Raw genomic sequence first — 27,026 nt, forward strand, 5'->3', positions numbered from 1 at the left:
AGGGGATGCTGTGACCCTACGAACATTAAATAAAGTGCTCTGCAGATTTTTCTTATGATTAAAGGAAAAATAATTTGAATTTTAATTGACTTTGATCGTATGAAATCATATTAACCATTAGTTTATTTTTAAATGTACATGAATTGATAATTTAATGGTTTTTAATATTATTGAATATAAAAATATCTAGCGTAGTGATACGGGTAATTACTATTATATTATTGGTATTTATTTACGTATATTACATCTTATCTAATATATTTCTAACAAAATCATAAAAGTAGTCATAACACTTTCCTTATAGTGTAATTAGATTAGAGAGCCAAATTTTATTTTTTCTTCCTACCACAATAATCATAAGAATGCAATTTCAAAATTTTATATAAATAATATATAAAATATGAATGCAGTAATAATCAAATTTCTTGTAATAAATTAGTTGAATCATTACGTGTTATTGGAAAATTTTGAAAATTTTCAGTTTCGAAAATTTGACAATTTTTCAATAAATAGCTGATCTGTTTAATGTATGAAAAAATCTATTTGATTATTGAATAGCATTCTTTTAATAAAATTCCTACATTATTTATTAACATCGTATATGGAATTAATAGACCTTAAATGTATATATATTTTTTCTCTTTTTTTTTGTTTGAAATTTGCAGAAGTCTATCGGATTGTAAAATTTGCTTCATTTCTTATGCAATATCTAAATTCAAGTACAAACTAGTACAAACATTTAGTTCGTTTTTTAATTTTTTCTTCCTTTACATACATTCGCTTTTTTTAAGTATATCTATTTTTCAACCCTTATCCAGGTGTTTTATAAAAAAAATCTCTCTATTTACTTTTTATTCGTCTCCTGATATTTATCCGATGAGTGTTTGATTTGAGAACCCTTGCACAGCCTGAAGCTAAACGTATTAAAACGAAAATGGTCGTGTGATACGTTAAAACAGGGGTTGAAAATCCATCGAAATTTTGGTGTGGGGGGTAGTATAGGAAAATGTTTCCATTCTAATCAAATCGAATTACTAAAAAACCTTCCGTTTGCACTTTCACTCTCATGATGAAACAGAAAGAGAATTAAATGATCTAAAACAGCGAGATGTTGGAGTTAATTAGGAGGTAGATAAATGAGAACTTATACGATTTGTTAATGATTTAAAATACGAGTATTATGGTAGTAATGGTATGATTTGTTTGTACGAGGAATATTTCGAGTCTTGATATTTAAGTGTTTTTCACATTTTTTGCATAATTAGAATAAGACGTTGACCTATGTATTCACAAGGTGTAATAATCGGACTTCAATAAAGAAAATGTTTTAAAAAAAATTATTTTAAATTTCATACGTTTCAGTTACAGTTATAGTATTTCGTGGAACTCGAAATAAATAGGATCAAAAATATGAAAATTAATATTTTAGAAAAAAAGAACAGTACACGTATTTACAATTTGTTGATTCTAATCTTAAATATTTTTATTTCTGTTTATTTAAAATTAATTCTTCATTCACTCTCACTCTGTCATTGATTGGCAACTTAAGTAAAAAATCAAATAAATCACATCCCTCCCAAGTTTGTCAATCTAAATACTTCCAATATCTTCCGAAGCTTGAAATGGAAATAAAATATAAGTGATGGATCCTCTTGCAATGCAACAATATCAATCCATCCCCCACTGTGCTCGAAAAGCGAAAAAGGTTTCATGTATCCAGTATTTGAAATGATTCCCCTCATATTATGCATTTTATAAGGCTTATGTTTGATATTATTAAATCGCATATATATAAATGATTATTCGACATTGGCAACGAAACGAAATTCGCCCTCGCCCTTTTGCTTAGTTGAAATCATTTTAGTCCATATCTAGTTAGTCCTCTTTGGATGTGCCTTTGGCTAAATGAACTTTATAATTGGTATTTTAATAATGTAGGGGTTTAAAGGCAACGAAATAAAAGGGAGTTATAGTGACACTTACAAATTGAAATCAGGTACAGCGTCTGCAACAAAGAGATTAGAGCAAGTCGTATATTATACAGAAATTAGCATATGGTAGGAAGTGGGTACTTTATTTCGTCTGGACTTTAAGTCTGCTCTGGTTTGAAATCAATTTAATTATACTGATGAACTGATGATAGAACACTCTGTATTTAAAGGTTCTTGGATTAATTACAGATGCTAATTATAATAATAATTTATATAATGCATTGCAAGTTGAGCAAGGAAAATGTAAATGCGTGTGCTTCCACATACTCCAATGGACTAATTTCGAAAGATAACTAAATTATGTTTCCAAAGAAAATTTATTAGTCTCTAATTTTAATTTGGCTCTTTTTCAGTAGATAAATCTACAAAAACGACATAAAATTGTATACTAAATATTTCTGTAGTTTTATCCACTGATGAAGAGTTAATTTGGTGGAAATGCATGAAAGTCTAATATTTTTTTTTAATTTTGTTTTTTTTTTTAATTTATGTTTTTTCTCAATACGAAAGTACATTATTATTTATTTTCAAACAATTATTACTATACAATATTTAAAATCCTATTCCCTTACAAAAAGTAACGACAAACTTTAATATTTTGATGAACTTTTCACGCAGTATAAAAATTGCTCAAGTTGTCCTCTTATAAGCAAGAGGTGTTGTATACTATATTTTAAACTCTGTAAACTTATAATAAGTTTTTCTTCAAGAAAGCTATTAAATCTCGAACTTACTCAACTTTAGTAATCTTTGTCAATATGGCAAATGTTTATATGTATTTCAGTGCGATAAAGATTCCGGAATAATTCAAACAGAAAATATTTAATTATCTCGAATCGAACTGACTACATTTAAAATCTATTGCAGCGGCGCGAGTAATCGCATTTGTAATATTCCGATGGGTTTTGTAACTAAATGTAAATAATTGTAAATTATATTTGCATGTGTGTATGCGAACACCCTCTCGTTCCCAAGAATGATTATATTCAAGCTCACCCGGACATGTTTGTTCGAAATTTTCGATTCTTCAATATGCATATAATCATCCCTTTAACGGGGCGCCAAGGGCTCGATTCGATTTTCATAAATTGTGTTTATGTGAAAATAAAACGTGTCGGTGTAAAACAATACTTTCGATAAAAGTATACAACTGTACCTAATGAAATTGAATGTCCCATGGTAGTAATTATAAATTTAATTACTATTTCAATGTGATCGATAGTGTTAAATCTGGTTTAAATAAATACCTATTTTGTATTAATTTGTTATGTGAGAGCATTAATTTGTTTTTCTGTCTGTATATTATTTCAAATGGAATATAATTATCTTTGCGTATCACAAACGGTGTCAATTTTGGATTTAATGCTATTATGTTTATTTGAAATTGTAATGGTAATGCATATAGAAGTTTTCACGTGTATGAAATTTAATGTATTCGAATATCAATATTATTGCGTTATTGAATATTTATATATAGTGTATTATCAAAATTTTGCGAGAAGAAGTTTTGTTTTCGCCAGAAAATTCTATTGGCAAAGGTTTTTGGTTTTGGTTTGCCACCTAATTTGGAAAAGCATGTGTATATATGTGGGCCAATGTCTGACAGTTTGGCTAAACCGAGTTCATATATTTGAAAGCTATTTTATATAACTCGAGGAAAAGTCACCACTTACGACTAGGTCAAAAAGTTTTGTACCATTATTCAGTTGTGTACTTTATTCATATTTTATAGATTATTTTACATTTTTGCAGTGGTTTTCTGATTCATTTTCCCAATCCCATTCTCGTATTGCCCATAACATTTGCATTTGTGTGCTTCCAATGAAAGCTCGAAGCTCCAAAGCTCGAAGCTCGAAGCTCCAAAGCTTTGTACCACACCGTACCGCCCCCTGTCGGTACTTGAGTAATGCAATATTCGTGTAATAAATTTTTGCTAAACTTGTTGTTACATGCAGACGGTGGAGGGAAATGGCGATTCGGCGGTAATATATGGAAAATGTTGTGTTTTCCCAATTCACATACGCCAGTGTACATTTTCAGTTGAAAACAAGATTAACCGCGGGGAAATTTCACTTGGGGAAGGAGGAATTGTTAACTTCCTGAAGGAGAAGTTTGTGATTTGATAACATTACAGTTTTCTGTATATTTGAGGTCATTCTGAATCGCTTAACACCAAAAATGGTCTTTCAAAAACCACTGCACCAATTTAAAACTCTTTTGTTGAAATTCGATTAGAAATCCCAAATATTATTAGCATGACGATAGGCCAATCCCTTACTTATTTATAATTAGCATGCAAGTGCTAAATATTTCGTCAAAAGTATTGCCAAAAAGTCGGAATCGATTTTGAGAATTTGAAATCATGATGGTTAGTTTTTGGTAAAGATTGCACTAGCTGTTCCTATGTGATTGATATTTGAACTTTGGTGACGATTTTGCTGAAACCACTATTTTTTTCTTTTTTTTTATTTATTTATCATAGCAAACTATACAAAGTACATTCAGCTATATATTATTTGACTGGTATATATTATTTGACTGCGTGAAAAGGATCGCTATCCAGCGATAGCACCTTCTTAGATGTTATGTGATATTTTGTAGTAAATCATTGCAGATTCTTTTTTTGAGACGCTTTGGTGGCAAAGGCTTGAGCAGATCTAACGCTAATTCGTTTGGATGACGACTTAGACGACCTTGGTATCTGGAGCAGTAAAGACTAATTTCTTCTTCTATAGTTTGAATTCTGATATCTTGATGTATCAACCAATTGAGAACGTATTTTGGAGCATTCACGATTTCTTTCAAAATTTTATTTTGGAACCTTTGTACAATAGTTATGTTCGATTTACTGGCCGCACCCCATAGTTGTAGGCCGTAGGACCATATTGGATTAATAATTGTCTTGTATATTAGCTGAAACCACTATGATGCTATAATTGTAGAAAGTTGATTTTATTTTTAAAAAATCATTTAAGTTTGGACGCGATCTTAGGATATCTTAGGAGTTAGGACATCTTAGGACACCATGTATATTACGTTCTGTGTTTTGTACTGGTCAACGTTGACGTCCACAGTTAAATTAGGAAAATAAATTAAATCAATCTGATGCAATTATAGATACTATGAAGTTGTTCAAAAGATATTAAATATGTCCATTATCAAAGTTGTTATGAATGTACAATAATAGCATTTATTATCTATTACCATGGCAGCCCTGCCCCGTCCTGTCCTGATTTCAAGAAGCCCAGTTCTGGTCCTACATTAATAATAATTAAATACTAATGAGGCGCATGTTGTTGTTGCAGGAAGTTTACTGCGGTAAGGAGACGATATGCACAGTAGATGGATTACATTTTCATTGCATGTACAACGCTCGCGTTAAGGCTTTCAACGGCACTGGAGAAGGCGAATACAGCGAACTTATAGGATTACAAACTGCTGAAGGTAAGATAATGATAATAGAATTTTGTGGAAAAAATCAAGAAACAAACAAATTAAGAATTTATTTATCTGTTACTGGATTGATTTAATGAAATGTGTTGAAAAAGGCGATATATTAGGCAACTAAGTAACTGCAGATTTCTTTTAAGAAAAACATACATTTTTTTTATGGGACTAAGTAACTTTATAACATTATAATGTTTTACTCATTCTGCACAATGACTTTTTGCTACCATTCTAGCTTCAGTAGAATCTCACGTTCACTTACGATTTGAAATCAAACCCTCACAGATTTTTGAAATCAGAAGATTTTTTTCTTGTAACTACTAGCTTTATTATGTATTACCAATTTTTATGATCAATTGTTAATTATTTTTCTACTGAAACGTTCAATAACATTTCCTACAAGGTGTTAAACTTTTGGCTCTCCTAGGGAGGTGAATTAGGATGAGACAAAACGAAAATTGCCTGAAAATTTTGTAGATTGTCTAAAAATGTTCTAAGTTGTCTGAAATAGAATGAGACAAAACAAAAATTGCCTGAAAATGTCGTAGATTATCTTAAAATGTTCTAAATTGTTTGAAAATGTCGTAGGTTATCCAAAAATGTTGATGTCAAAAATGTCTGAAAATATTTCAGATTGTTTGAAAATATTACTGATTATCTGAAAATATTGCAAGTTATCTGAAAATGTTGTAGAATGTGTGAAAATGTTGAATACTGTCTGAAAATATTGCAGATAGTCTGAAAATGTTGTGGATTGTTTCAAAACATTGTAGATTTTTGTAAATATTGTAGATTTTCTGAAAATTTTGATTTCCTGAAAAATTTGTAGGGTGTTTGCAATATTTGCAATTATACTTGTTTATCTGTGGGTGTTTGCTAATATTGATGATAGTCTGAAAATATTACAGACTGTTTAAAAATATTGTAGATTGTCTGAAAATGTTGTAGATGGTCTGAAAATATTGATGATTTTCTGAAAATAGTGATATTGATTCTCTGAAAAATTTCTAGAGTGTTTGATAATATTGATGATTGTCTGAAAATATTGCAGATTGTCTGAAAATATTGCAGATTGTCTGGAAATGTTCTAGATTGTCTGAAAATGTTGTAGATTGTATGAAAATGTTGATGATTCTCAGAAAATGTTGATGATTCTCTGAAAATATTGATGATTCTCTGAAAATTTTGTATACTGTCTGAAAATTTTGTCTACTGTCTGAGAATTTATTATACTGTCTGAAAATTTATTATACTGTCTGAGAATTTTGTATACTGTCTGAAAATATTGTAGAAAGTCTGAAATTGTTGTAAATTATCTAAAAATATTGGAGTCTATATGAAAATATTGTAGATTGTCGGAAAATATTGGAGCCGATCTAAAAATATTGTAGATTATCTGAAAATGGTGTACATTGTCTAAAAAGTTATAGATTTTTCTTGGCCATGGTGAGCATCTTCAGAAATATATTATTTTATTGTCTATGTGCCCCACTTTCATCAACAAAAATACAACAAAAATGTTACTTATGTTTATCTAACAAAACAAAAATTACAAGTATAGTTCCAAAACAAAAGTTTAGAAGTTAAAATTATTAATAGATATTATTTATATGTTAATGTAAAAGTGTAACTTCAGATTTAGATCTAAATTAGTTTTACAGATTGTCTGAAAATGTTGTAAATTGTAGAAAATCTTGTAGTTTGTTTAAAAATATTGCAAAATGCTTGAAAATGCTATAATTTGGCTGAAACTGCACTACAATTTCTATGGTTTTTGGACAAAATATGAAAAAAATAGATCATAAACATTTTGTATTTTAATTTGGTTATATTAGGATATTGCTCTATTCTTAAATGGTAATGCAATAAATAACGCAATCTTGCGAACTGTAGATAACGCAAAAATAAAATTTGTCTGAATCAACATGAGTTCACTAAAAACCAACTTAAAATTTCTATATTCACTTCATCCGCGCTATGAAATTCCTCTTACTCTTTTTTTTCTTTAATTTTCACTTACCTTTAACCTTTTCCAGTGGCGTGGTTTACCTTCGACCCATTGCTGTCTCCTGGCCTGCAGTACTCGTCGGACCATGCGACGGTTGCGGCCGACGGCTGGGAGCACCGCGTCGCCCTGGGTTCCGTCGGTTTCAGCAGGGGGGTCCATTATTGGGAATTCACGATCGAACGCTATGACACCGATACTGATCCAGCATTTGGCGTTGCCAGGATAGATGTTGCACGAGATAAGATGTTAGGTAAGTAGAATAATAGTAATAATAATAATAATAATAATAATAATAATAATAAGGAAATAAGTACAGAAGTACAGTAGAATCCGCTTAGTATGACATCGAAGGGACGCCGAAATCTCGTCATACTAACCGGTCGTCATTAAAAGCGTACTGAAGAAAAACTTTTTAATATGCAAATATGTTACATGTTTTAGTAATTTAAAAGAAAAGCCTATACAAACGCTTTAATCAAAAAAAAATGACACATTAAAATTTAATATTAAATAAAATTGACATAGGGTAGGGCGGGGGCACAACGGTCCAATTTGACTTACGGTAATTATACTGTCTAAACCCAATGAACAACTTATAACATACATCAAAGAAGCATCTGTCGAACCATGTTCAGAAAAACTTACATACATACATAATTCCTAATTATATAAATATTATATTTTTTACTATTTTTTAAACATTTGGTATCTGACCCATTTTACCTCACATACGGGGTAAAGTGGAACAACCAGTGGGTGAGCAGATGCAATTTCTTCTATTAAATTTTAAAGGCATTTTACGCTACATTATTGAACCAATGCAAAATATTAATTCTGTGGGTACATTTGTTAAAAAGACTACCCAGTATATTACATTGATCTGCTATTGGTCAGAAATATTCATCAGAAGAGCCGGAATAACAATTTATTGAATTAATCACTTGTAAAATTGCTTTTTTTTAAACTTTACTATTTTATTGCTTACACCTTTGCCAAAGTAAAGGTTCGGCTGGTCCTTTTTATCGCACTCATGTGCTGCTTATCTTCTGATAGCAAAGTCATAAGAATTAAGGTGATGGCTGGTTATGAATTTATACATTTTTCGCCCTCTACTATCAAATATAATTGTTAAAAAAAAAATCTAATTTTATTTGTTTATGAGATATCCGTGGTGGGCCATTAATAATTAGTCTACCCTACCCATAAATATACAAATTTTTTTAATGTAAGTAATCAGTAATTTTTGATTGATTTCTTTACATAATTTTATTGTAAAAACAGTCCCTGGTGCTATTTAGCACAAAAGACATAGCAATTGCTTTCGTAGACTGGGCCACATCATGTAAAATCATGTCGGTCATTATAATTGGGCATATTTTTTGCAAAAATGGGTCATTATAAGCGACATGTCAATGTAAGCGATGTCAATATATCCGACTAGACAGCTGTTTTTTTAAGGAATTTTATATGGAAACCAAATTACTAGTGCGATTACGTCGTATTAAGCGGTTGCCAATATATCCGGCGTCATACTAATCGGATTCTACTGTAATAATATATGGTAATAAGTGAAGTAAGTAATCGAGGGGAGGGGGCATAATTTAGTCAAATAACTTAAATATCGTTTATGAAAAATATTTATCGTACATAGGACAAACTAAACAAATATTTAAAAAGCGAACAATTATTCATCAAACACCTACGCACTAACAAAACATATATTATACATAAAATGTACTTTTGATATCCTACCATCAATTTCACACTCATTGTCAGATAATAAAAAGATGATTGACGAATCAATTTTTACAACTTGAATCCGGAAAAAATAATCTGCCAATATCCTGGACGCGTGGTGGTATCCCGGGCCAGTCTCACACAATCCAGAGCGTAGTTATCTTAATTAATAATAGCTTGTTTAATATGAATTTTTATTTCTATCAGGCAAGGACGATAAAGCCTGGGCCATGTACATCGATCGTAATCGATCCTGGTTCCAGCATGATTCGACACATGAACGTCGAGCTGAGGGTGGCATCCAAACTGGTTCTACTGTTGGGGTTCTCCTTGATTTAGAAAGGCATACGCTAACCTTTTATGTTAACGAAATTCCACATGGTGGAATTGCGTTTAGAGATTTGTACGGCGTTTTTTATCCAGCTATTAGCGTTAACCGCGGGGTCACATTAACGTTACATACGGCGTTAGATCCACCATCGGATTCTGATGGGGAATTATAAATTTTTGGAAAATTATAAATGTAGTTATATTGTTGTACAGTTTTACTTGAATAAGTGTAGATAAATTTGCGTTCATCGATATAGCACTTTAAAGTCTTACGCAATTTTGAAATAATGGCAGAATATGAGAGCAATTGTTCAAAGAGAAGCATTGAGTTAAGACCAAGGTTAAAAAATATTATGCATGCTTCTATGATTAAGTCTCGCTAAATTATTACTGCCGATGCCATTTCACATCATATTGAGAGAAATTATGAGTGTATATAATAAGCAATATGACTGAGTATGTATATAAAATGAGTGAATGTGTTCAAATTTTAGCTTTAGTTTATCAAATTTTAAGTGTTGCTTAATTCTAGATTAAAATTATATAATTAATATATTAACCAAAAATCTTATCCATGTGTGTTTCTACACAAAGGTATAAATAACGAAAATTAATAAAAATAATATTTAGAATATCACGATGGATCCAAAATATATTTATTTATGAATTGACGTACATTAAATAGTTCATAATAAATTTATGGAACTTTTCAACAAGTCAATTCATATTAATAGGTATTTAAACATGTGCGAGAATTATATGGATATTTAAATATACAGGTTTGAAATTCATTACACAATGTAATTTGTAAGTTGTATATAATATATTTTTTTGTACTGGCGGCAAATATTCGCGTACTTCATAACTGCCATTATTTGTAATGGAAAAAAATATTATTTCTACACAAAATATTTGTAATTAATATGAACATATCAATATTTTTTCATTTTTCATTCTGAATCTCTTCAGGATACAATGCACTGGAATATACTAGTAAATTTTGCATAAAATATTACGGTTAAATAAAACTAACAAAGTATAGTTTTATTGCAAAAAAAATCTTTAAAAAGCATATTATGTCTTTATGACGAAATAATTGATAGTCATACAAATATAAAATGATGTCTCATGAATTTATTAATTGTGATGAATCAATTTATTTGATTATATCGTAGACATTTAAGTGATCCGATTTTTGCCATATTTATAATAATTATTATATATATTATGTCTACTAAGTATTTGATTTAATTTACTTCAGTATATCAAATTTGAAAAATTAATGTAAAAACATATAAATGAAATGATAAATTTAAATTATCTGATTCGAAACTATCTATAAATGTAATATATAAGAAACCATAAATGGTGACTGATTTTAATATTATTCCATATTATTATTATGTATATGTACCTATATGTATCTTTACATATTAAATGTATATAAATTATAGGTCTAATATATTTCATATATTTAACTAGTAAACCATAGGAAAAATACTATAAAACGATATAATAAATATCAAATTTATTTAAAATTCTTGGTATATATAAATATCAGAGTTAAAATAACTAATTATTTATTCAATATTCAAGGCTTTTAATATTTTAATTCGACTCTCATTACAATCAGTTTATTTTATACCATTCAAAATGATTGAATTAAATTTTAATCAGATGAATTGTAGGATTGATAAAACAAGGAGATGCAGCCTTATTATTATTAAAAAAAATAGATAATTTAAATAAACTAAATGTAGTGAGAATAACGTTTTTTTTGTTTAATTATGTACAGTTTCATTCTAGTATTTTTTATTGGATGTGATGTATACTAAAACTAAGTTATCATATTGTAAATAAAATAGAACATTTTTTCATGTTCAATGTAATAATAATAGATTAGAACTTTATTAAGTAATGATATTTATCTATTAAACCTATATTAAATCTTTGGTAATTCAAAATAGTTATTTGTTTATTGATATGATAATAAAATTATCAACAACAAGAGCTTTTTGATAACGAGAATTTCAGCCAAAATAAAAAATCAACTTACTATATAATTAACTCTAATAAAAATGCAAAATAATTATTAATTCTTTATTAATTAAACTTTAAAAATCAAAATAATTAACACTAAATATTATTAAAAACTCTCTATTATTTTTTAGTGATTTCCATACTTTCAAGCTGTGTTTTAAGTTCAATTAATTCTTTATCTGGAACATATCGGACCTCTTCGTATTCTTCCAAATGTTCATGTACATTTAATGTTACACCTTGAGGTAATGACGCTTGCAACAGCCTTAGAAGCACCGGATATTTTGTAGAAGGTAAATCACAAATCTAATTTCACAAAACAACTATATAAGTAACATAAATCAAAATAATTTTTGAGCACTTAAATGACATTATTACCTGAACATTTCTTTCATAGACGCAAAGCTGGTATTCGGTTTCAATAGCTGAACTCTTTGGTTTTAATTTTTGAATCTTAAAGTATTGCCCAGGCGTAGCCCACCTGGATATTTTTGCATGTAAGTAATTTTAGAATTAAATCATGATTTATATATTTTACCACCTACCCATCATTAATATCTAATTCTAATGATTTTGCAATACGATGTACAAGTTTCTGATAATTTTCTAATATAACAAAATCATAGCCTTTGAGTTGAATGTTAACAGTATCATATTCTGGTACATCGGGTTCATAAGCCTACAAAATATTTAATGGGTTTATTCAATTGCAAATGGTACATTTATTTATAATATTCTCTTACATGAAGATAATCTGGATCATAATAACTTGAAGCTGAATTATTTCTAACTATTGATGTTCTAGTGATATTTTTTAAAATTTGCACTGTACTAATTAACTGAAATTAAGAAATTTGAATTATTTTTGCACAAATATTTCATTTATAAAGTATTCTAACCTGTCTTTTAAGTAAACTTTGCATTTTGATTTCTTATTGAAAATAGACTGTACCAAATTAAATCAAATTATTTAGTAGAAGTAATATGCATTTATTTTTTTATAAATATATTTTAAAAATATAAAATATATATTCCACTTTTGTAATATTTTATTTTAAAACTTGACAAGAACTTGACATTTACAACTTCATATTGGTTTCTAAGATCGTGAAGTTAGTCAAGTGTCAAGTTTATTAAGTTGGTAAAGCTTATTATGATCCTATGCAATTTTAATCTGACAGTTCTTTATAAACTGTATAACAAGGTTAATATTCGAAAATATAACAAAAATAGATTTTTTATAAAATAACTGTTATAATACAAAATGGAAATAACTGCTATATTGGATATAAATGATATTTGTCGAGTTTGTTTAGCTCCAATTGCTGATACATCACTTGGGTCACAATTGTTTGCTATAGGAAATAATGCTGTTCAATTATGGACAAAAATTATGGCATGTACATTAGTACAGGTATGATTAATTTAATTGACAATATTTTTTGGAAGTTCGTTCTTGGTTTCAATTCTTGTATTGTTTGATAACTACATAATTAGCCTTTTTAAAAAAATCAACACCTATGTTTGGTAAACAATATATAATTTTTATTGTAGATTTGTGAGAGTGATGGCTTACCAGGATCGATTTGCAAAAAATGTCATGACAATTTAGAAGTAGCATACAATTTCAAAATGCAATGTGAATCAACTGATAATCAGTTACGCCAAATTCTTAATCTACCAATGAATCCTTCTTGCATGGAAAATAGAAAAGAATATTCTCATGTATGTGGGATTTTGAATTAGTTTTGTATTTGATGTAGAGAAATTAATTTTAATTCTGTAATTCTATAGATACATTATACTAATATTGGCTATTTCCATAAATCTGAACTTACTGGTGAAAACTCAGCTTCTTTCAATATTAATAAAAAATCTGTACTGAGTAGCAGTGATCGAAAACCAAATATTGATAATATTATTGGTACAAATGATTTAAACAATAAACTGCACAATAGAGAATATAATGAAATTACAATAAATATTAATCGAACACAAGAATCTGATATAGCCATTGCTAACAGTTCCGATAATCAGCTTGAAAGTGTAAAACCACTTAAACTGAACTCAACAAATCAACCAAAGACTTATGAAAATGACAGAATTGAAGCTAATGAAGAAGGTAAAAATAATGATTAATAAATTTAAAATAAATGATTATGAGTTCCATTGAATATCTATTAATTAAAACAAATTAAATAGGAAAATGTGAACTTTGTGGAAAATTATTTAAATCGAAAAAGCATAGAATACAACATAAAAGAATTCATAACCAGAAAAAGAATCATGAATGTAAAATATGTCATCATAAATTTGCATCACACAGTCACTTGCTGATGCATTTAAGAGTTCATTCTGGTGAAAAGCCATTTATTTGTCAAGTTTGTGGCAAAGGATTTATGCAATCATCAGGTTAGGTTTGTTTACTTATTTTATATAATTCAACATGTGTTTGGGATGAATTTATTATCAATGCTTATATAACTTCATGACAAATTTGTAGTATAATTTTTTTAGGTCTTACAATACATATGCGTTCACATACAGGTGAGCGCCCTTTTAAATGTGATATCTGCAATAAAAGCTTCACGCAAAGTAGTAATTTGCTGCTTCATAAAAAGATTCATTCTGGCCAAAGAGAATATGTTTGCCAAACTTGCCAAAAAGCATTCAAATTTTCAAAGCATTTACAAAGGTTAGTTAATTATTTGATCAATAAAACTATAGACTTATAGAAAAAAATATATATGATTCTTTTAGTCATATGAAGCTACACACTGGAATAAAAGACTTTACATGCAATATTTGTCATAAAGGATTTAATAGGTATTTTATAATTTTAAAATATAGTAAGCCATGGTTAATGAAATATTATTGTTCAAGATTACATAAATTACGCTTTTCAGGAAAAGTTATTTGAAAATTCATATGTCTATTCATAGAGGTGATAGGCCTCATAAATGCAGCTTTTGTGGACATGGATTTTCTAATTCTTCAAATTTAACTGCACATATAAGAATTCATACAGGATCAAAGCCATTTGAATGCCCAGTAAGAACTATAATGAGTTTCAGTCTTAAATTTATTTATAAAGAATTAATAATTGTGTTTATTTGTATCAGGTATGTAAGAAATCCTTTGCTCAGTCTTCTGCTCTGAACAGGCATATGTTACAACATTCGTAGGGTGTTTCCTCCAAATGCAGGGATTATAAAACATTGTTTCTAATTTATAAAATACATTTATAATGTATTTACAAGTATGAAATTTATTCATATAGATTTTTACAAAACAAAATATATAATAAATATATAACTTATTTGTTACAAAACTAATTTAACATTTTGAATATTATTGTCTTGCAATGTATAGTCTTGTGGATGATACAATTCACTTAGTAGACGATATATGTATGAAGGAGAGTTACCCCCAGAATTTGTGATAAATAAAGTAACTAATTCAGGAGGAACATAATCAAAAACAGGATTGTATACTTTAACAGCACGTGTAACACCGCCAATATTGTAAGGCAATGTTCCAGCAGGATTTTCCAATATATTGAAACAATCAGATTCTTGGGAACACAAATATAATGGAGTCAATTTGTATAGAGGTGCTAAAACGATGACTGGAACAGAAAAATGTCTAGCAGCTAATGCCACACTGTGGGAACCACAAACAGCTCGCAGGCCACCAGTTGCAAGAACTGAGTGGGTACCTATTATTACTTTATTACATCGGGACATTATAGCAAAAATAGCAGCATCAGAAATTACTGTTGTTTGAATTTTACTTTTAGCTAAGCTAGCTGCCAGAAGATGACCTTTATTTTGAGGTGCACATTCTGCTACAATAACTTCAAATTTTCTGGTCTGAGCAGCTTTTTTCAAGAATTTTTCTACAGTTAAGGAATAACCCACTGTCAAAATAATTTCAGAGGAATGAATATGTTCTGCAGCTTGCATGTAGATATTTTCACCACTAGTTTCAAGTTCAATTTCGAATTCTGCAATGTGATCTAAAATGGCATCACAAAGACCATCTTGAGGTTTACTATAATCCACAAGGCCGTAGCCCTCACTGGTTTGCGTTACTAATTTATGAAGAGAAGCTTGTGTATCTCCTTCTTGACCTTCTGCTCGAGACTTGTGTGCTGTATCATATTCTTCACGTATTATTTTCAAAACTCTGCGGGCCATGTTAGATGTTACAGATTCTTGAGGTAAGGCTGTTGCTAAAACTTTACCTTCTCTGCTAACTAATGTTATTAATTCATTGGCAGATTTCCAATTATATGATTCTATAAAACTTTTGAATAATGCAACTGTATTAATTGTAATATCAAAAGAACCTTTAATTTTTCCAATTTGAATATTTCGGATAAGATCAAAGGTTTTTGATGCGCAATCAGCATCTGTTAAGGGTGTCATGTTTTATTATTTAATATTTCGATACGAACGAATTACTTTGGATTTTTCACCTTTCACAGTTAACCTAATCAAGAATTAACATGTCATAATATTGTAGCATAGACTTTATAATCTACATGGATCGTTAAAGTTATATATGTGTCTAAAAGAAAATCGTTAAAGGTATAACCATACTCTTCTTTTATCTATGGGTATAACATCAAATAAGATAGCAAACGGTATCAAAATATCTTTAATGGATATAAAAATGTAATTTTCATTTCATTGACTGCAATTATAATTTAAAATTCACAAGTAGAATTTTTCGCAAGAATCTGATTTGAAAATGGCCAACCCAAGGACGAAGAAAGAATAACCTTAAAATTATCTTGATTTTCAAGGCCACATTGCATTTGTATAATCTTTGATGAGTTCACGATATTGAAGTGACGACAGAAATTATCTGCTTTTACATGAAGTAATAACTTAAATTATTTTGAAAAAATGTGTTAATGTTGTGTAAATAATATTATTAAATCTTTCAGTGTTCTTTCTATTGCTTGTAGTCGTGTTCTATGAACTGCAATTTCCAGAATTAATGCACGTCATAGGTTAACATATTTTATCATTGCCGCGTGTGAAAATATTTTAATGATACAGTAAATTTACAACAAAAATCATGAGTGGACCACATCAAAATGGTATTACAAGAATCCCGGAGTCTATAAACTTTCCTAAAGAAGAAGAAAATATTTTAGAACTATGGAAAAATATTGACGCTTTTAAAAATTGCTTAAGGCAGTCCAAAGGAAAACCGAGGTAACTCAGGATTTGACCATTTTTACTGTCATGGTTCATATGATACTAACACAATTACTTATTTGTAGCTCAATGGCTTTCATTTTTCTCTTATTTTAAAATAAGCGATTTTGTATTATGTATTTAATAATCAGTTGTATTTCTTGCCATAATTTAGAATAAATACATTTGTTTTCATCCATGCTTTATATCGCAGGTATTCATTTTATGATGGACCTCCATTTGCTACTGGTTTACCGCATTATGGCCATATATTGGCTGGTACAATTAAAGATGTTGTGACACGATATGCGCATCAACAAGGATTTCATGTTGAACGAAGATTTGGTTGGGATACCCATGGTCTGCCTGTTGAATTTGAAATTGATAGAGCTTTAGGCATTAAAGGACCAGACGATGTGGCCAAAATGGGAATTGCAAATTATAATGCAGAATGTAGGAAAATTGTTTCTAGATATGCCAAAGATTGGGAAGTTATTGTAGGACGTATGGGAAGATGGATAGGTATTATTAAAAGACTTTATCAAATACATTAATTCATACAGAATAAATATGTTATATAACTAATATTTGCTTTTATATAGATTTCAAAAATGATTACAAAACCATGTATCCATGGTATATGGAAACAATTTGGTGGGTCTTTAAGGAGCTTTATAATAAAGGACTTATTTATCAAGGTGTCAAGGTAATGCCCTTCTCGACTGCTTGCAATACACCATTGTCCAATTTTGAATCTGGACAAAATTATAAAGAAGTAGTGGATCCAGCAGTTGTAGTAAGTTTTCCAGTTGAAGGAGGAATGTCTCTTCTAGCTTGGACTACTACTCCTTGGACTTTACCAAGCAATCTTGCTTGTTGTGTGAATCCTACACTAACCTACATTAAAATTAAAGACAAAGCAACAGGAAATGTTTATGTGCTGATGGAATGTCGACTTGAGGCTATATTTAAACAAACAGACCAATATGAAATCTTAGAAAAATTTCTGGGTTCTAAATTACAAGGATTATCTTACACCCCTCTCTTTCCATATTTCAATCACTTAGCTGAGAAAGGAGCATTCCGAGTTTTAGCTGACTCTTATGTTACTGAAGATTCTGGTACAGGAATTGTACATCAGGCACCATACTTTGGTGAAGACGATTACAGAGTTTGTTTAGCTGCAGGAGTTATAACTAGAGACCAGGAAATTGTCTGTCCTGTTGATGCAAGTGGAAAGTTTGTAGACCCAGTAGTAGATTTCAAAGACATGTATGTAAAAGATGCTGATAAACACATAATAAACTATTTGAAAAAATCTGGAAGATTGGTTCAAGCTGGCCAAACAAAACACAGTTACCCATTCTGTTGGAGATCTGACACACCACTCATATACAAAGCAGTTCCTTCATGGTTTGTGAGAGTGCAGCATATGACCAGAGAACTTTTGGAGTGCAGTGCTCAAACTTATTGGGTTCCTGACTTTGTAAAAGAAAAACGTTTTGGTAATTGGCTAAGAGATGCACGTGACTGGGCCATCAGTCGTAACAGATACTGGGGTACTCCAATTCCTTTGTGGGTCTCTGATGATGGTGAAGAAATGGTCTGCATAGGAAGTATTGAAGAACTACAAAGATTAACAGGTGCAACTGTAACAGATTTGCATAGAGAAAGTATTGATCACTTAGAAATTCCTTCCAACAGACCAGGAAAGGGACCTTTGAAACGTATACCAGAAGTTTTTGATTGCTGGTTTGAGTCTGGATCTATGCCATATGCACAACAGCATTATCCATTTGAAAATAGAAAAGTGTTTGAAGATTGTTTTCCTGCTGACTTCATTGCTGAAGGAATTGATCAAACTAGAGGATGGTTTTATACTTTGCTTGTCATCTCTACAGCCCTATTTCGTAAGCCACCTTACCTAAATTTAATTGCTAATGGATTAGTTTTAGCTTCTGATGGACAAAAGATGTCAAAAAGGAAGAAGAACTATCCTGATCCCATGGAAGTAGTTAACAAATATGGAGCTGATGCTCTACGATTATATCTGATTAATTCACCTGTTGTACGTGCAGAAAATTTGAGATTCAAGGAAGAAGGTGTAAGAGATGTTATCAAAGATGTATTTTTGCCATGGTATAATGCATTTAGATTTCTAATGCAAAATGTTGATCGAATTGTACAGGAAGATGGAGTTAACTATCTTTATGATGATAAAAATTTGACTTCTGTCAATAAAGATAGCAATATAATGGATTGTTGGATTTTGTCATTCACAGAATCTTTATTGAAATTTGTTAAGAAAGAAATGACCGCATATAGATTGTATACCGTCGTTCCTAGGCTCACAAAGTTTATTGATCATTTAACAAATTGGTATGTGAGAATGAATAGAAAAAGATTGAAGGGTGAGGGTGGTGTAAAAGATTGTACTGATGCTTTAAATACCTTATTTAGTGTTCTATTGACCATGATAAATATGATGGCTCCATTCACGCCATTCTTATCAGAATTCATGTACCAGCACCTTTCAAAGTTATCCACATTGCAGCAACATGAAAGTGTTCATTATTTGATGCTCAGAGAACCTAATGATAAACTGATTCAGATTAATGTAGAACGTGCAGTATCAAGAATGCAGGCTGTTATAGAACTAGGAAGAGTTTTGCGAGATCGCAAAACTATTCCAGTAAAATATCCTCTGCCAGAACTTATTGTTATTCATCAGAATCCTGAGTACCTGGCTGATGTTAAATCACTAGAAACATATGTTCTTGATGAACTGAATATTAAGAAAATTACATTGAGCACAGATAAAGAGAAATATGGTGTTTCATTAAGAGCTGAACCCGATCATAAAACATTAGGAGCTCGTCTCAAGAATGACTTTAAAGCAGTTACACAGGCCATAAAATCATTAACTGATTCACAGCTTCAAGAGTTTGCCAAAAAGGGATCTATGACCTTACTAGGTCATGAATTGGAGCTAAATGAAGTAAGACTTATTATTAACATTTCTTCTGCAGCTTCAACCAGTGACAAATTTGAAGCTCATAGTGATAATGATGTTTTGATATTACTGGATGTCACTCCTGATGATGCTATGCTAGATGAAGGCATTGCTCGAGAAATTATTAATAGAATTCAAAAATTGCGCAAAAAGGCCCACTTAGTACCTACGGATGAAGTAGATGTTTATTTTGCCATTGATGATATAAACAGTGCTTTACAAAGAATTGCCATATCTCATAAGAGTTTCATTGAGAATACAACAAAAACACCATTTATTTCACTAAAGGAACTTGATTCTAGTAAAACCATTATTATAAAGGATGTACAAGATTTGAAGGGAACCAAATTGACATTGGTTATTACAAAACGAGTTGACACTTGTAGTAAACCAGTTGTTCCATGGGTTAATGTTCATTTGGATAAAATAAAACCAAGATATGGCTTACCAGAAAATGCAGCTGATGGGCTAATTTTATTAGAAAGTAGTAAAGGTCAACAACTTACACTGGATTCATTAAGAGAACAAGTAATAAGATTATTTGGACTTCATGGCTTACAATTCAAGCTTTGGCTTTCAGAGGACAAGGAATTATCAGACACGGATATGAAAGATCTGAATACCAAAACTATAATTGCTTCAACTGATAAACCAAGCTCATTTATTAGTAATCCATCACCAGTTTGCCCCACAGTAAATATAACATCAAAACAAAAGGAAGCTACAGTAATTTTGCAAAATCCTAATGGAGTATCAACTTTTAATGATCTTCAACTTCAAACTCACGTGGCTAATATTTTCCAAGTTGATAGTAGTAAAATTAAAATAACTCATACCCATGAAACTTCAGTAACTATTCTCTCTTGATTTCAGTATTAAAATATAATAACAAAAAGTGATAATGTAATTTTGTTCATGAGTTTTTGCTGAAATGATCTGAATATATACCTGTTTTCAAATTACCAAACATTGAAAAGTTAAAAATAAAAAATATTTATTACTTTAATTTATTTTAGCATATGAACAATTCATATTGTTAACTAATAATAAATACTAGTACATTAATTCTCGTTATAAAACTTATCATATTTTCATTATTTAATCATTTTTGGTTGTTGAATAAATTTTGAAAGCTAAATACTTTCTCCTTTTACTTAATTATTTCTTAATGTTAAAATATAAAATCTAGTTTGGGAAACATTTGTTAAAATATATAAAAATAAAGAAACACTCTACTGTTATAATATTTTTCTTAATTTTTTTTTAAATTTAGTAAGTATTTTTGATATCTAGCACATAAAATGCAGCACACGTGGATCTCATAGGTAAGTTTTATATAATTATTTTATATTTGTTTGTTTCATAACCATTAGAATTGTGTAAATTTTGTGGAACAATTTAGTTTATTATTTAAATGATGTTGATAGCATTTATTTTTTTGAGCTATTTTAACAAGGATTTGTGATTAAAATATTATTTTGACATTAATTTTAATGTAACTGATCTATGAAACATTGAAATAAATAGTAAACACAATTGCTATAATAATTATTAAACTACTTTTAATTTACATACTTTAGTATTTTACTACAATAATATATCAAATTCTGAATATTTGAAATTATAATTAAACTTTTTTATCTGTTTCAGCATAATTTCAAAAAAGGCGCGCATTTTCAGCGTCATCTATCAGAAATTATTGAAGAAACGAATGGGGCAAATCATCCGTCAACAAGTGAAGTGTCAATTATTAATTGATTTGCGATTCCTTTCCTGATTGTTAATTGATTTCACATATACTTGCTTCCAATAAATTTTATATTATCTTATTTTTAATTAGATTGAGTTGTGATATATAATAGTTATAATAGTGATTATGGATGTGCAAATAGATCGAAATGCTGAAAGAAGAAATCGGGTGAATATTTTAAAATCACGAGATTTTTACTTGAATTGAATTGATTTTATTTATAATTCATTATTTCAAACATTAGGTTATGTTAGGTCCTCTACCAAACGATTTTCTAAGAATATCAACACTTTCTGAAAGAGAACAACAAGAGGCAGCTGATCAGCAAGCTGCTTTGGCTTTACAACAGCAGTTGTCAGCATCAGCAAGAACACAAATGCCTTCCCCTTACTATCAAAACGCATCAGGATGGTTAAATGTTACAATCACACAAGCTAAACTTGTGAAAAATTATGGTTTGTATACATCAATGAACAAATCATATAATGGGTATGTATAATTCTATATTTTGAATAATCTTCAGGTATGACCAGAATGGACCCTTATGTACGCTTACGAATTGGCCATAATATATATGAAACACATACAGATCCAAATGGTGGCAAAAATCCCCGTTGGAATAAAGTTATGCAATGGTACTACGCCTGATAAAATTCAATTTTTATCTACAATTGTAAAATATTGAATTATATTTTTACAGTGCTCTTCCTAAAGGTATTAATTCAATATACTTAGAAATATATGATGAATGTAGTTTCACAATGGATGAGTTAATAGCTTGGGCAAACATAATATTACCCCCTGCAGTATTAAAGGGTGAAACTCGAGAAGAATGGTTTCCGTTGAGTGGAAAGCAAGGGGAAGGATTAGAGGGAATGATTCATTTAGTCCTTAGTTTTTCGGTATAATATAATCCATAATTTTTATGAACATTGATTTATTATCTTGTAAAAGTGATGTCTTATATTATTATATTCATAAGGTCACTCCAACTAGAGCTATGGGATTAGGACCTGTGATGGTATCATCAGGATACGGTGCTGTTAGACCAGCACCAGTCTATGTTCAAGCCCCACCAGATCAAATTGGTGTTGCAGCTGCTGCAATTCCTCCTGAAGTACCTCAACAACCTGCACTCACACCTGAACAAAAGGAACAATTGAGGCTGGAGGATTTAAAACAAGTAATCTTTACAACCTTCTTTTTTTATAATTATGATTACATTTATCACATTAATATTCAATTTATTTTAGCTTGGTGAAATGTTTCCACATTTGGATAAAGATGTAATTAAATCAGTATATGAAGCTAACAGATGTTTAAAAGAACCAGCCATCAATTCTTTATTACAGTTGACTGAATGAAGATTATTTTTTTGTCATATGTACTATACTTTAATCATAAACCTAAACTGTTGGATTAATATCAGCACAAAGCTTCTTGAAACGGTAACTAGAAAATAATGATTATAATTTTGAATAATATGTTGATTTTTCTTGCTTTTTATATGATTATATACTCCACAAATTGTGGAGGCATCAGGTACAGTAGTTAAGGTTTATGAGCTTGATACATGTTTATAAAAAATAAAATAAATTTTATATGTATTTATTCTGGTAATAATTATGTAAAGTTTAAATGTGATGCTTATGTAGTCAAATAAATCTATATTTACACAGATCAATGGCAAATTAGATAAAGTAATATAGCCTTAGCCAGCCTTAGGTGTTCTAAAGGTTTTTATATGGACAAGGTAAAGATTTTTGCATATTATTCAAAATTTTGAATAGAATTAGTTGTTGAAGATGCCAAACAATTAGTTTTACTATAAAAATACAAAATATTTTTCTATAACTTTTTCAGATTATTCATGTTTTTAATCTAGTAAATAATCTGACAAATCTTAATTTTTTTTATAATTGCATAGATGGTGATAAATTTTTGATTTTTATATTAAAATATAATATATGTCTATAACTGGCATTAATACATTCTCATTCTGAAGAGAATCGAAAGCTAAAAATTCGCCATGCAAAAAGAAGGGACAGAATATAATTGGAGCAAAATGAAAGAAGTACGAGTGAAACTTTTGACGTTAAATCGAGTGCTCATACAAGCAGTGAAATGACGTCTTTAAGTTTGTAGACAATAAATAATATAAATTTAATTTGTAAAACTCATAAAAATGTGATAAATTTGTTTGAAAGTTCTCTATCGCCTTTGCCACATAACTATTATACTATTACTCTTTCAAAATATTATTTTCTTTTAATTGAGGTTAGGTCACGTCTGTGCTCTATTTACCTATATATTTTTTATGATCTTTTGCAATATTTATCGAAAAGATGTCTACGCAAGAGAATTTGGAAGAAAGAATTGAAAGGATTAGAAAAAGAAATGAAGAACTGCAAAAGAAACATGCGGAAGCTGAAGCTGACAAACAAAGAGCTAAAAAAGAAAATGCCATGGTTCAAACGAAACCAACGAATTATGATGACTGGCCAAGAGAGCATAAGTATGACAATGTTGACTTCACATTTGACAAAAATGAAGACATTCATATGATTAATGACGAGATTAGGGATAGAAAGAGGGAAAAACACAATAAATCTCAATTTGCTGAAGGCGATGGGCCTCCACCAGACCCTTCTTATAGCTTTCTCAAAGATGCTGATCGTGACTACAACCATATTGAACAGGTAATTAGTTTTATTCTTTATTGATAAATGTAATTTAGTATTTGATTATAATGTCTCAAATACAATATCATTTTATATAGTTGATATCATTATCTAACTATTTTTGTTACTAAGTATATATTTGTGATTTACTAGATTCACAATAAAACAAATGCGAGTAAAAAAAGTCAACATTCAAATCCTCGTAACCAGCGAGGTAATCAAGAACGCAACAGTTTCTCTGATAATTCTCGTGGAAAACATAGGAAAGATTTCATTCACAACAATTCTCAACCTGCATATGATGCTTGGCGTTGTGAAAGAAATAAAATTGATGAAGCCAGAATTAACAGGCAGAAGAATTCAGAAGGCAAATGGAGAAGAGAATGGGATATTGAGAAAATTAATAATGATGGTCCTAAAGAAATATTTAATACACATAAACCAGAGAAATATACTATTGGTGATGCTTTGATAACTGGGACTAAAAAAACTATTATGGCACATCCTAATATGGATAAAAGTAAAGATTTCAATCGTGCTAGACCTAATATTACGGTCTCCTTAGATCGATCAGGAGAAGTTCAGAGTGTCAAGGGTAATTTATCATGAGATAGATTTGTAGCACCCGGATATGATGATATTTGAGTTTTATTTTAATAACCAAAATGCTTTAATACTTTATCTGTTTACTATATTCTTATATATTAATTATTTATTGTATAAAGAATATATTTTACATTGAATATTTTCATATCTGGTTCTACAGTATTTGCAAAACTATTTCTATGTCATATATTAAATTTTATTATAATTTTCATTCAGTTTCCTCTCCGCCTGCAATTGGATCAGGTCGTGTAGGTCCCAGGCAAGTTAAAACCAGGCCAGCCTTTCCTGATGAAATGATTGATAATAAGAAAAATGATTCAAATGACAGGTATAAATCAATCCCAGAACGAGAAAACTTTCAGAATAAAAGAAAAGATAGAATTAAATCTCCAAATGCTGATGGTCAAGTTAATGCTGGAAGTGGTGTTCAAGATCGTTTAAACAAATATAAAAAACATAATAATTTCTCAGAAATATCGAAAGAAATTAAAAGTGTTACTCAGGAGATTCAAGGTATTTGTACTAGCGTTGAGAACTTAAATATGAAGCATGTCGATTCGAATCAAAGTGACTCTAACTTAGATGAAAAGATTATTGACAATATATTAAATATTAACACAAAAAAGGAAATGGCTGATGATTTTTGTTTAAGTACAGATCTTATTATAGGAACAAAAGATACTACACAAACTTTTCAAAATAAAGAAAATGATTTAGCATGTGATTTTGTTAACATGGCAACATCTGATATTGAAAAGTTTATTGAAAAAGAGGTTGAAAAGAATAATATATATCTTCAAAATACTATTGTAGGAAATAATCATGATTTATCAGAAGAGAAACAAATTTCAGAAAATTCAAATATGGAATTAAATAGCAGCAATTCACTTAATGGTAGTATTTTGGATGAAGAGCAATTAGTAATGGATAAACCTGAAGAAGAAATAACTTCTGAGGATGCATTAGATAGCCAGACACATTCTTCTGATACTAATGTGAATGAGAAGGAGTTACCAGCAGAAAATAATTTAAAAATTGATAGTAATATTGATATCAATGGAATTAATGAACTATCAACATCTAAAGCGGATATTGATGGTCAAAATAAAGAAACTAGCTATACTAGTAATCCAGGTATGAACCATGATATTGTAAGCGAGAAAATTGAGTTGAAAATTGACATTGGTGATACAAAAAATAATATTGAAGAAGATCATACCAATGACATCGTTGGTAAGCAGCAAATTTTGGATCATACAGGTAAGAACGAAAGCAATGCTGATAATAATGTGGTTGATGAAGAACATAAATGATAAATTATAAAATTTTATAAATTATCATTGGATATATACACATACATATATATATATATATATATATATATATATATATATATATAATTAATATGTGCATGTCTATATATTTATAAATATGTATACATGTGTTTAATTTAAACAAGCAATTTTAATTAAATACTATATAAACTATTATCTGAAATTAATATAAGATGTGCAGTATTATTCAATATTATTGAAATATTTACTGTTTAAAATAACAGTAAAAGCTTTTCCAAATTATTTTACATTTATTTTTAGATTCTCTGATTCAGTTTTTGTCATTTATGTGAAAGATTTATTTGGTGTGGTATTATATTAAAAGTATATTTAATATAGCTGATTGTGGTCAAGGATATTATTAAGAAAATTGAAAATCTATAAAATATAATTTCATAGGTAAATACGCCTAACATTTGATCAAATCTATAGTATCTGGCCATTGTTACAAAAAGGTAATTTTTCAATTTAACTATTATTATTATATTTTATATATTTGACTATTTTATATATATTTTTACCCAATTTTGTTAAAATTTTAATTGATATTTTACACCGTGTTTAATAATTTTTATTTATTAATTTTTAATAAGAAATTTAAATTCATTCATTCTTATGAAAAGCAATCATATATTTCAAATTTATGAATCTAAATTAAATTCAAATTTAACATCGTAGTAATATACTCCGAATGAGAAATTAATTAATTTTAATCAAATATTGAATGTTATTTAATATGCAAATTATATTGCTTAAAGGCAATATAAACTATTTGACAATTAAGTTTTAAATCAAGTATTCTATTTAAAAAACATAAAATTTATTTATTTAAATTAAGTTATATTCTGCACGTATTTATATATTTATACAATTGGTAGC

At 29.3% G+C, this 27,026-nt stretch overlaps 7 protein-coding genes across 7 annotated transcripts in view; 5 read left to right on the forward strand and 2 right to left on the reverse strand.

Moving 5' to 3' along the window:
* LOC113365888 (E3 ubiquitin-protein ligase TRIM9-like) overlaps positions 1-10,351 on the forward strand; it is a 306,827-nt gene extending 296,476 nt beyond the window's left edge. Inside the window, exons 8-10 of the mRNA XM_026607428.1 lie at positions 5,297-5,435; positions 7,475-7,696; positions 9,391-10,351. Coding sequence (XP_026463213.1) covers positions 5,297-5,435; positions 7,475-7,696; positions 9,391-9,686 — 657 coding nt within the window. The 3' untranslated portion in view covers positions 9,687-10,351. The remainder of the gene's footprint in view (positions 1-5,296; positions 5,436-7,474; positions 7,697-9,390) is intronic.
* Positions 10,352-11,672: 1,321 nt separating this feature from the next.
* Positions 11,673-12,579, reverse strand: LOC113365868. The gene is made up of 5 exons (XM_026607409.1): positions 12,453-12,579; positions 12,297-12,392; positions 12,099-12,232; positions 11,932-12,034; positions 11,673-11,859 (listed from the first exon to the last, which is right to left on the reverse strand). Exons 1-5 carry the CDS (start codon positions 12,474-12,476, stop codon positions 11,674-11,676), a joined length of 543 nt encoding a protein of 180 aa, XP_026463194.1. The 5' UTR covers positions 12,477-12,579; the 3' UTR covers position 11,673.
* On the forward strand, positions 12,031-14,840 carry LOC113365866 (zinc finger protein OZF-like). The gene is made up of 9 exons (XM_026607407.1): positions 12,031-12,050; positions 12,870-12,967; positions 13,108-13,278; positions 13,348-13,675; positions 13,756-13,965; positions 14,071-14,248; positions 14,314-14,379; positions 14,460-14,604; positions 14,676-14,840. The coding sequence occupies exons 2-9, from the start codon at positions 12,947-12,949 to the stop codon at positions 14,736-14,738; spliced, it is 1,182 nt and encodes a 393-aa protein (XP_026463192.1). The 5' UTR covers positions 12,031-12,050; positions 12,870-12,946; the 3' UTR covers positions 14,739-14,840.
* On the reverse strand, positions 14,811-16,020 carry LOC113365867 (translation initiation factor eIF-2B subunit beta). The gene has a single exon (XM_026607408.1). It carries the CDS (start codon positions 15,981-15,983, stop codon positions 14,877-14,879), a length of 1,107 nt encoding a protein of 368 aa, XP_026463193.1. The 5' UTR covers positions 15,984-16,020; the 3' UTR covers positions 14,811-14,876.
* A 281-nt stretch (positions 16,021-16,301) lies between these two features.
* Positions 16,302-20,828, forward strand: LOC113366283 (isoleucine--tRNA ligase, cytoplasmic). The gene is made up of 4 exons (XM_026607864.1): positions 16,302-16,440; positions 16,508-16,781; positions 16,978-17,285; positions 17,366-20,828. Exons 2-4 carry the CDS (start codon positions 16,642-16,644, stop codon positions 20,641-20,643), a joined length of 3,726 nt encoding a protein of 1,241 aa, XP_026463649.1. The 5' UTR covers positions 16,302-16,440; positions 16,508-16,641; the 3' UTR covers positions 20,644-20,828.
* Positions 20,829-21,508: 680 nt separating this feature from the next.
* LOC113366560 (toll-interacting protein-like) lies at positions 21,509-22,974 on the forward strand. The gene is made up of 6 exons (XM_026608187.1): positions 21,509-21,694; positions 21,771-21,981; positions 22,050-22,161; positions 22,227-22,428; positions 22,509-22,709; positions 22,780-22,974. Exons 1-6 carry the CDS (start codon positions 21,653-21,655, stop codon positions 22,888-22,890), a joined length of 879 nt encoding a protein of 292 aa, XP_026463972.1. The 5' UTR covers positions 21,509-21,652; the 3' UTR covers positions 22,891-22,974.
* A 667-nt stretch (positions 22,975-23,641) lies between these two features.
* On the forward strand, positions 23,642-26,484 carry LOC113366534. Its single transcript, XM_026608157.1, has 4 exons — positions 23,642-24,225; positions 24,361-24,802; positions 25,030-26,073; positions 26,409-26,484. Exons 1-4 carry the CDS (start codon positions 23,872-23,874, stop codon positions 26,438-26,440), a joined length of 1,872 nt encoding a protein of 623 aa, XP_026463942.1. The 5' UTR covers positions 23,642-23,871; the 3' UTR covers positions 26,441-26,484.
* Positions 26,485-27,026: the final 542 nt, after the last annotated feature.

Source organism: Ctenocephalides felis, unplaced genomic scaffold (assembly GCF_003426905.1).
Source record: "Ctenocephalides felis isolate EL2017-DRISC unplaced genomic scaffold, ASM342690v1 CF-g0.4_SCAFFOLD_01170, whole genome shotgun sequence".
Lineage (NCBI taxonomy): Eukaryota > Metazoa > Arthropoda > Insecta > Siphonaptera > Pulicidae > Ctenocephalides > Ctenocephalides felis.

Bases quoted from the DNA above. Each gene is read 5' to 3' on its own strand.
- LOC113365868 (XM_026607409.1), bottom strand. From the start codon at position 12,476: ATGCAAAGTTTACTTAAAAGACAG. The intron at 12,233-12,296 runs GTAAGAGAATAT...AATATTTTGTAG, and splicing joins ATGATCCAGATTATCTTCAT to GCTTATGAACCCGATGTACC. The intron at 11,860-11,931 runs GTAATAATGTCA...TTGTGAAATTAG, and splicing joins TCTATGAAAGAAATGTTCAG to ATTTGTGATTTACCTTCTAC.
- LOC113365866 (XM_026607407.1), top strand. From the start codon at position 12,947: ATGGCATGTACATTAGTACAG. The intron at 12,968-13,107 runs GTATGATTAATT...TTTTTATTGTAG, and splicing joins TGGCATGTACATTAGTACAG to ATTTGTGAGAGTGATGGCTT. The intron at 13,676-13,755 runs GTAAAAATAATG...CAAATTAAATAG, and splicing joins AATTGAAGCTAATGAAGAAG to GAAAATGTGAACTTTGTGGA.
- LOC113365867 (XM_026607408.1), bottom strand. From the start codon at position 15,983: ATGACACCCTTAACAGATGCTGATTGCGCATCAAAAACCTTTGATCTT.
- LOC113366283 (XM_026607864.1), top strand. From the start codon at position 16,642: ATGAGTGGACCACATCAAAATGGTATTACAAGAATCCCGGAGTCTATA. The intron at 16,782-16,977 runs GTAACTCAGGAT...TTTATATCGCAG, and splicing joins CAGTCCAAAGGAAAACCGAG to GTATTCATTTTATGATGGAC. The intron at 17,286-17,365 runs GTATTATTAAAA...GCTTTTATATAG, and splicing joins ACGTATGGGAAGATGGATAG to ATTTCAAAAATGATTACAAA.
- LOC113366560 (XM_026608187.1), top strand. From the start codon at position 21,653: ATGGATGTGCAAATAGATCGAAATGCTGAAAGAAGAAATCGG. The intron at 21,695-21,770 runs GTGAATATTTTA...TTCAAACATTAG, and splicing joins ATGCTGAAAGAAGAAATCGG to GTTATGTTAGGTCCTCTACC. The intron at 21,982-22,049 runs GTTTGTATACAT...AATAATCTTCAG, and splicing joins TAAACTTGTGAAAAATTATG to GTATGACCAGAATGGACCCT.
- LOC113366534 (XM_026608157.1), top strand. From the start codon at position 23,872: ATGTCTACGCAAGAGAATTTGGAAGAAAGAATTGAAAGGATTAGAAAA. The intron at 24,226-24,360 runs GTAATTAGTTTT...GTGATTTACTAG, and splicing joins ACTACAACCATATTGAACAG to ATTCACAATAAAACAAATGC. The intron at 26,074-26,408 runs GTAAGAACGAAA...ATTTATTTTTAG, and splicing joins GCAAATTTTGGATCATACAG to ATTCTCTGATTCAGTTTTTG.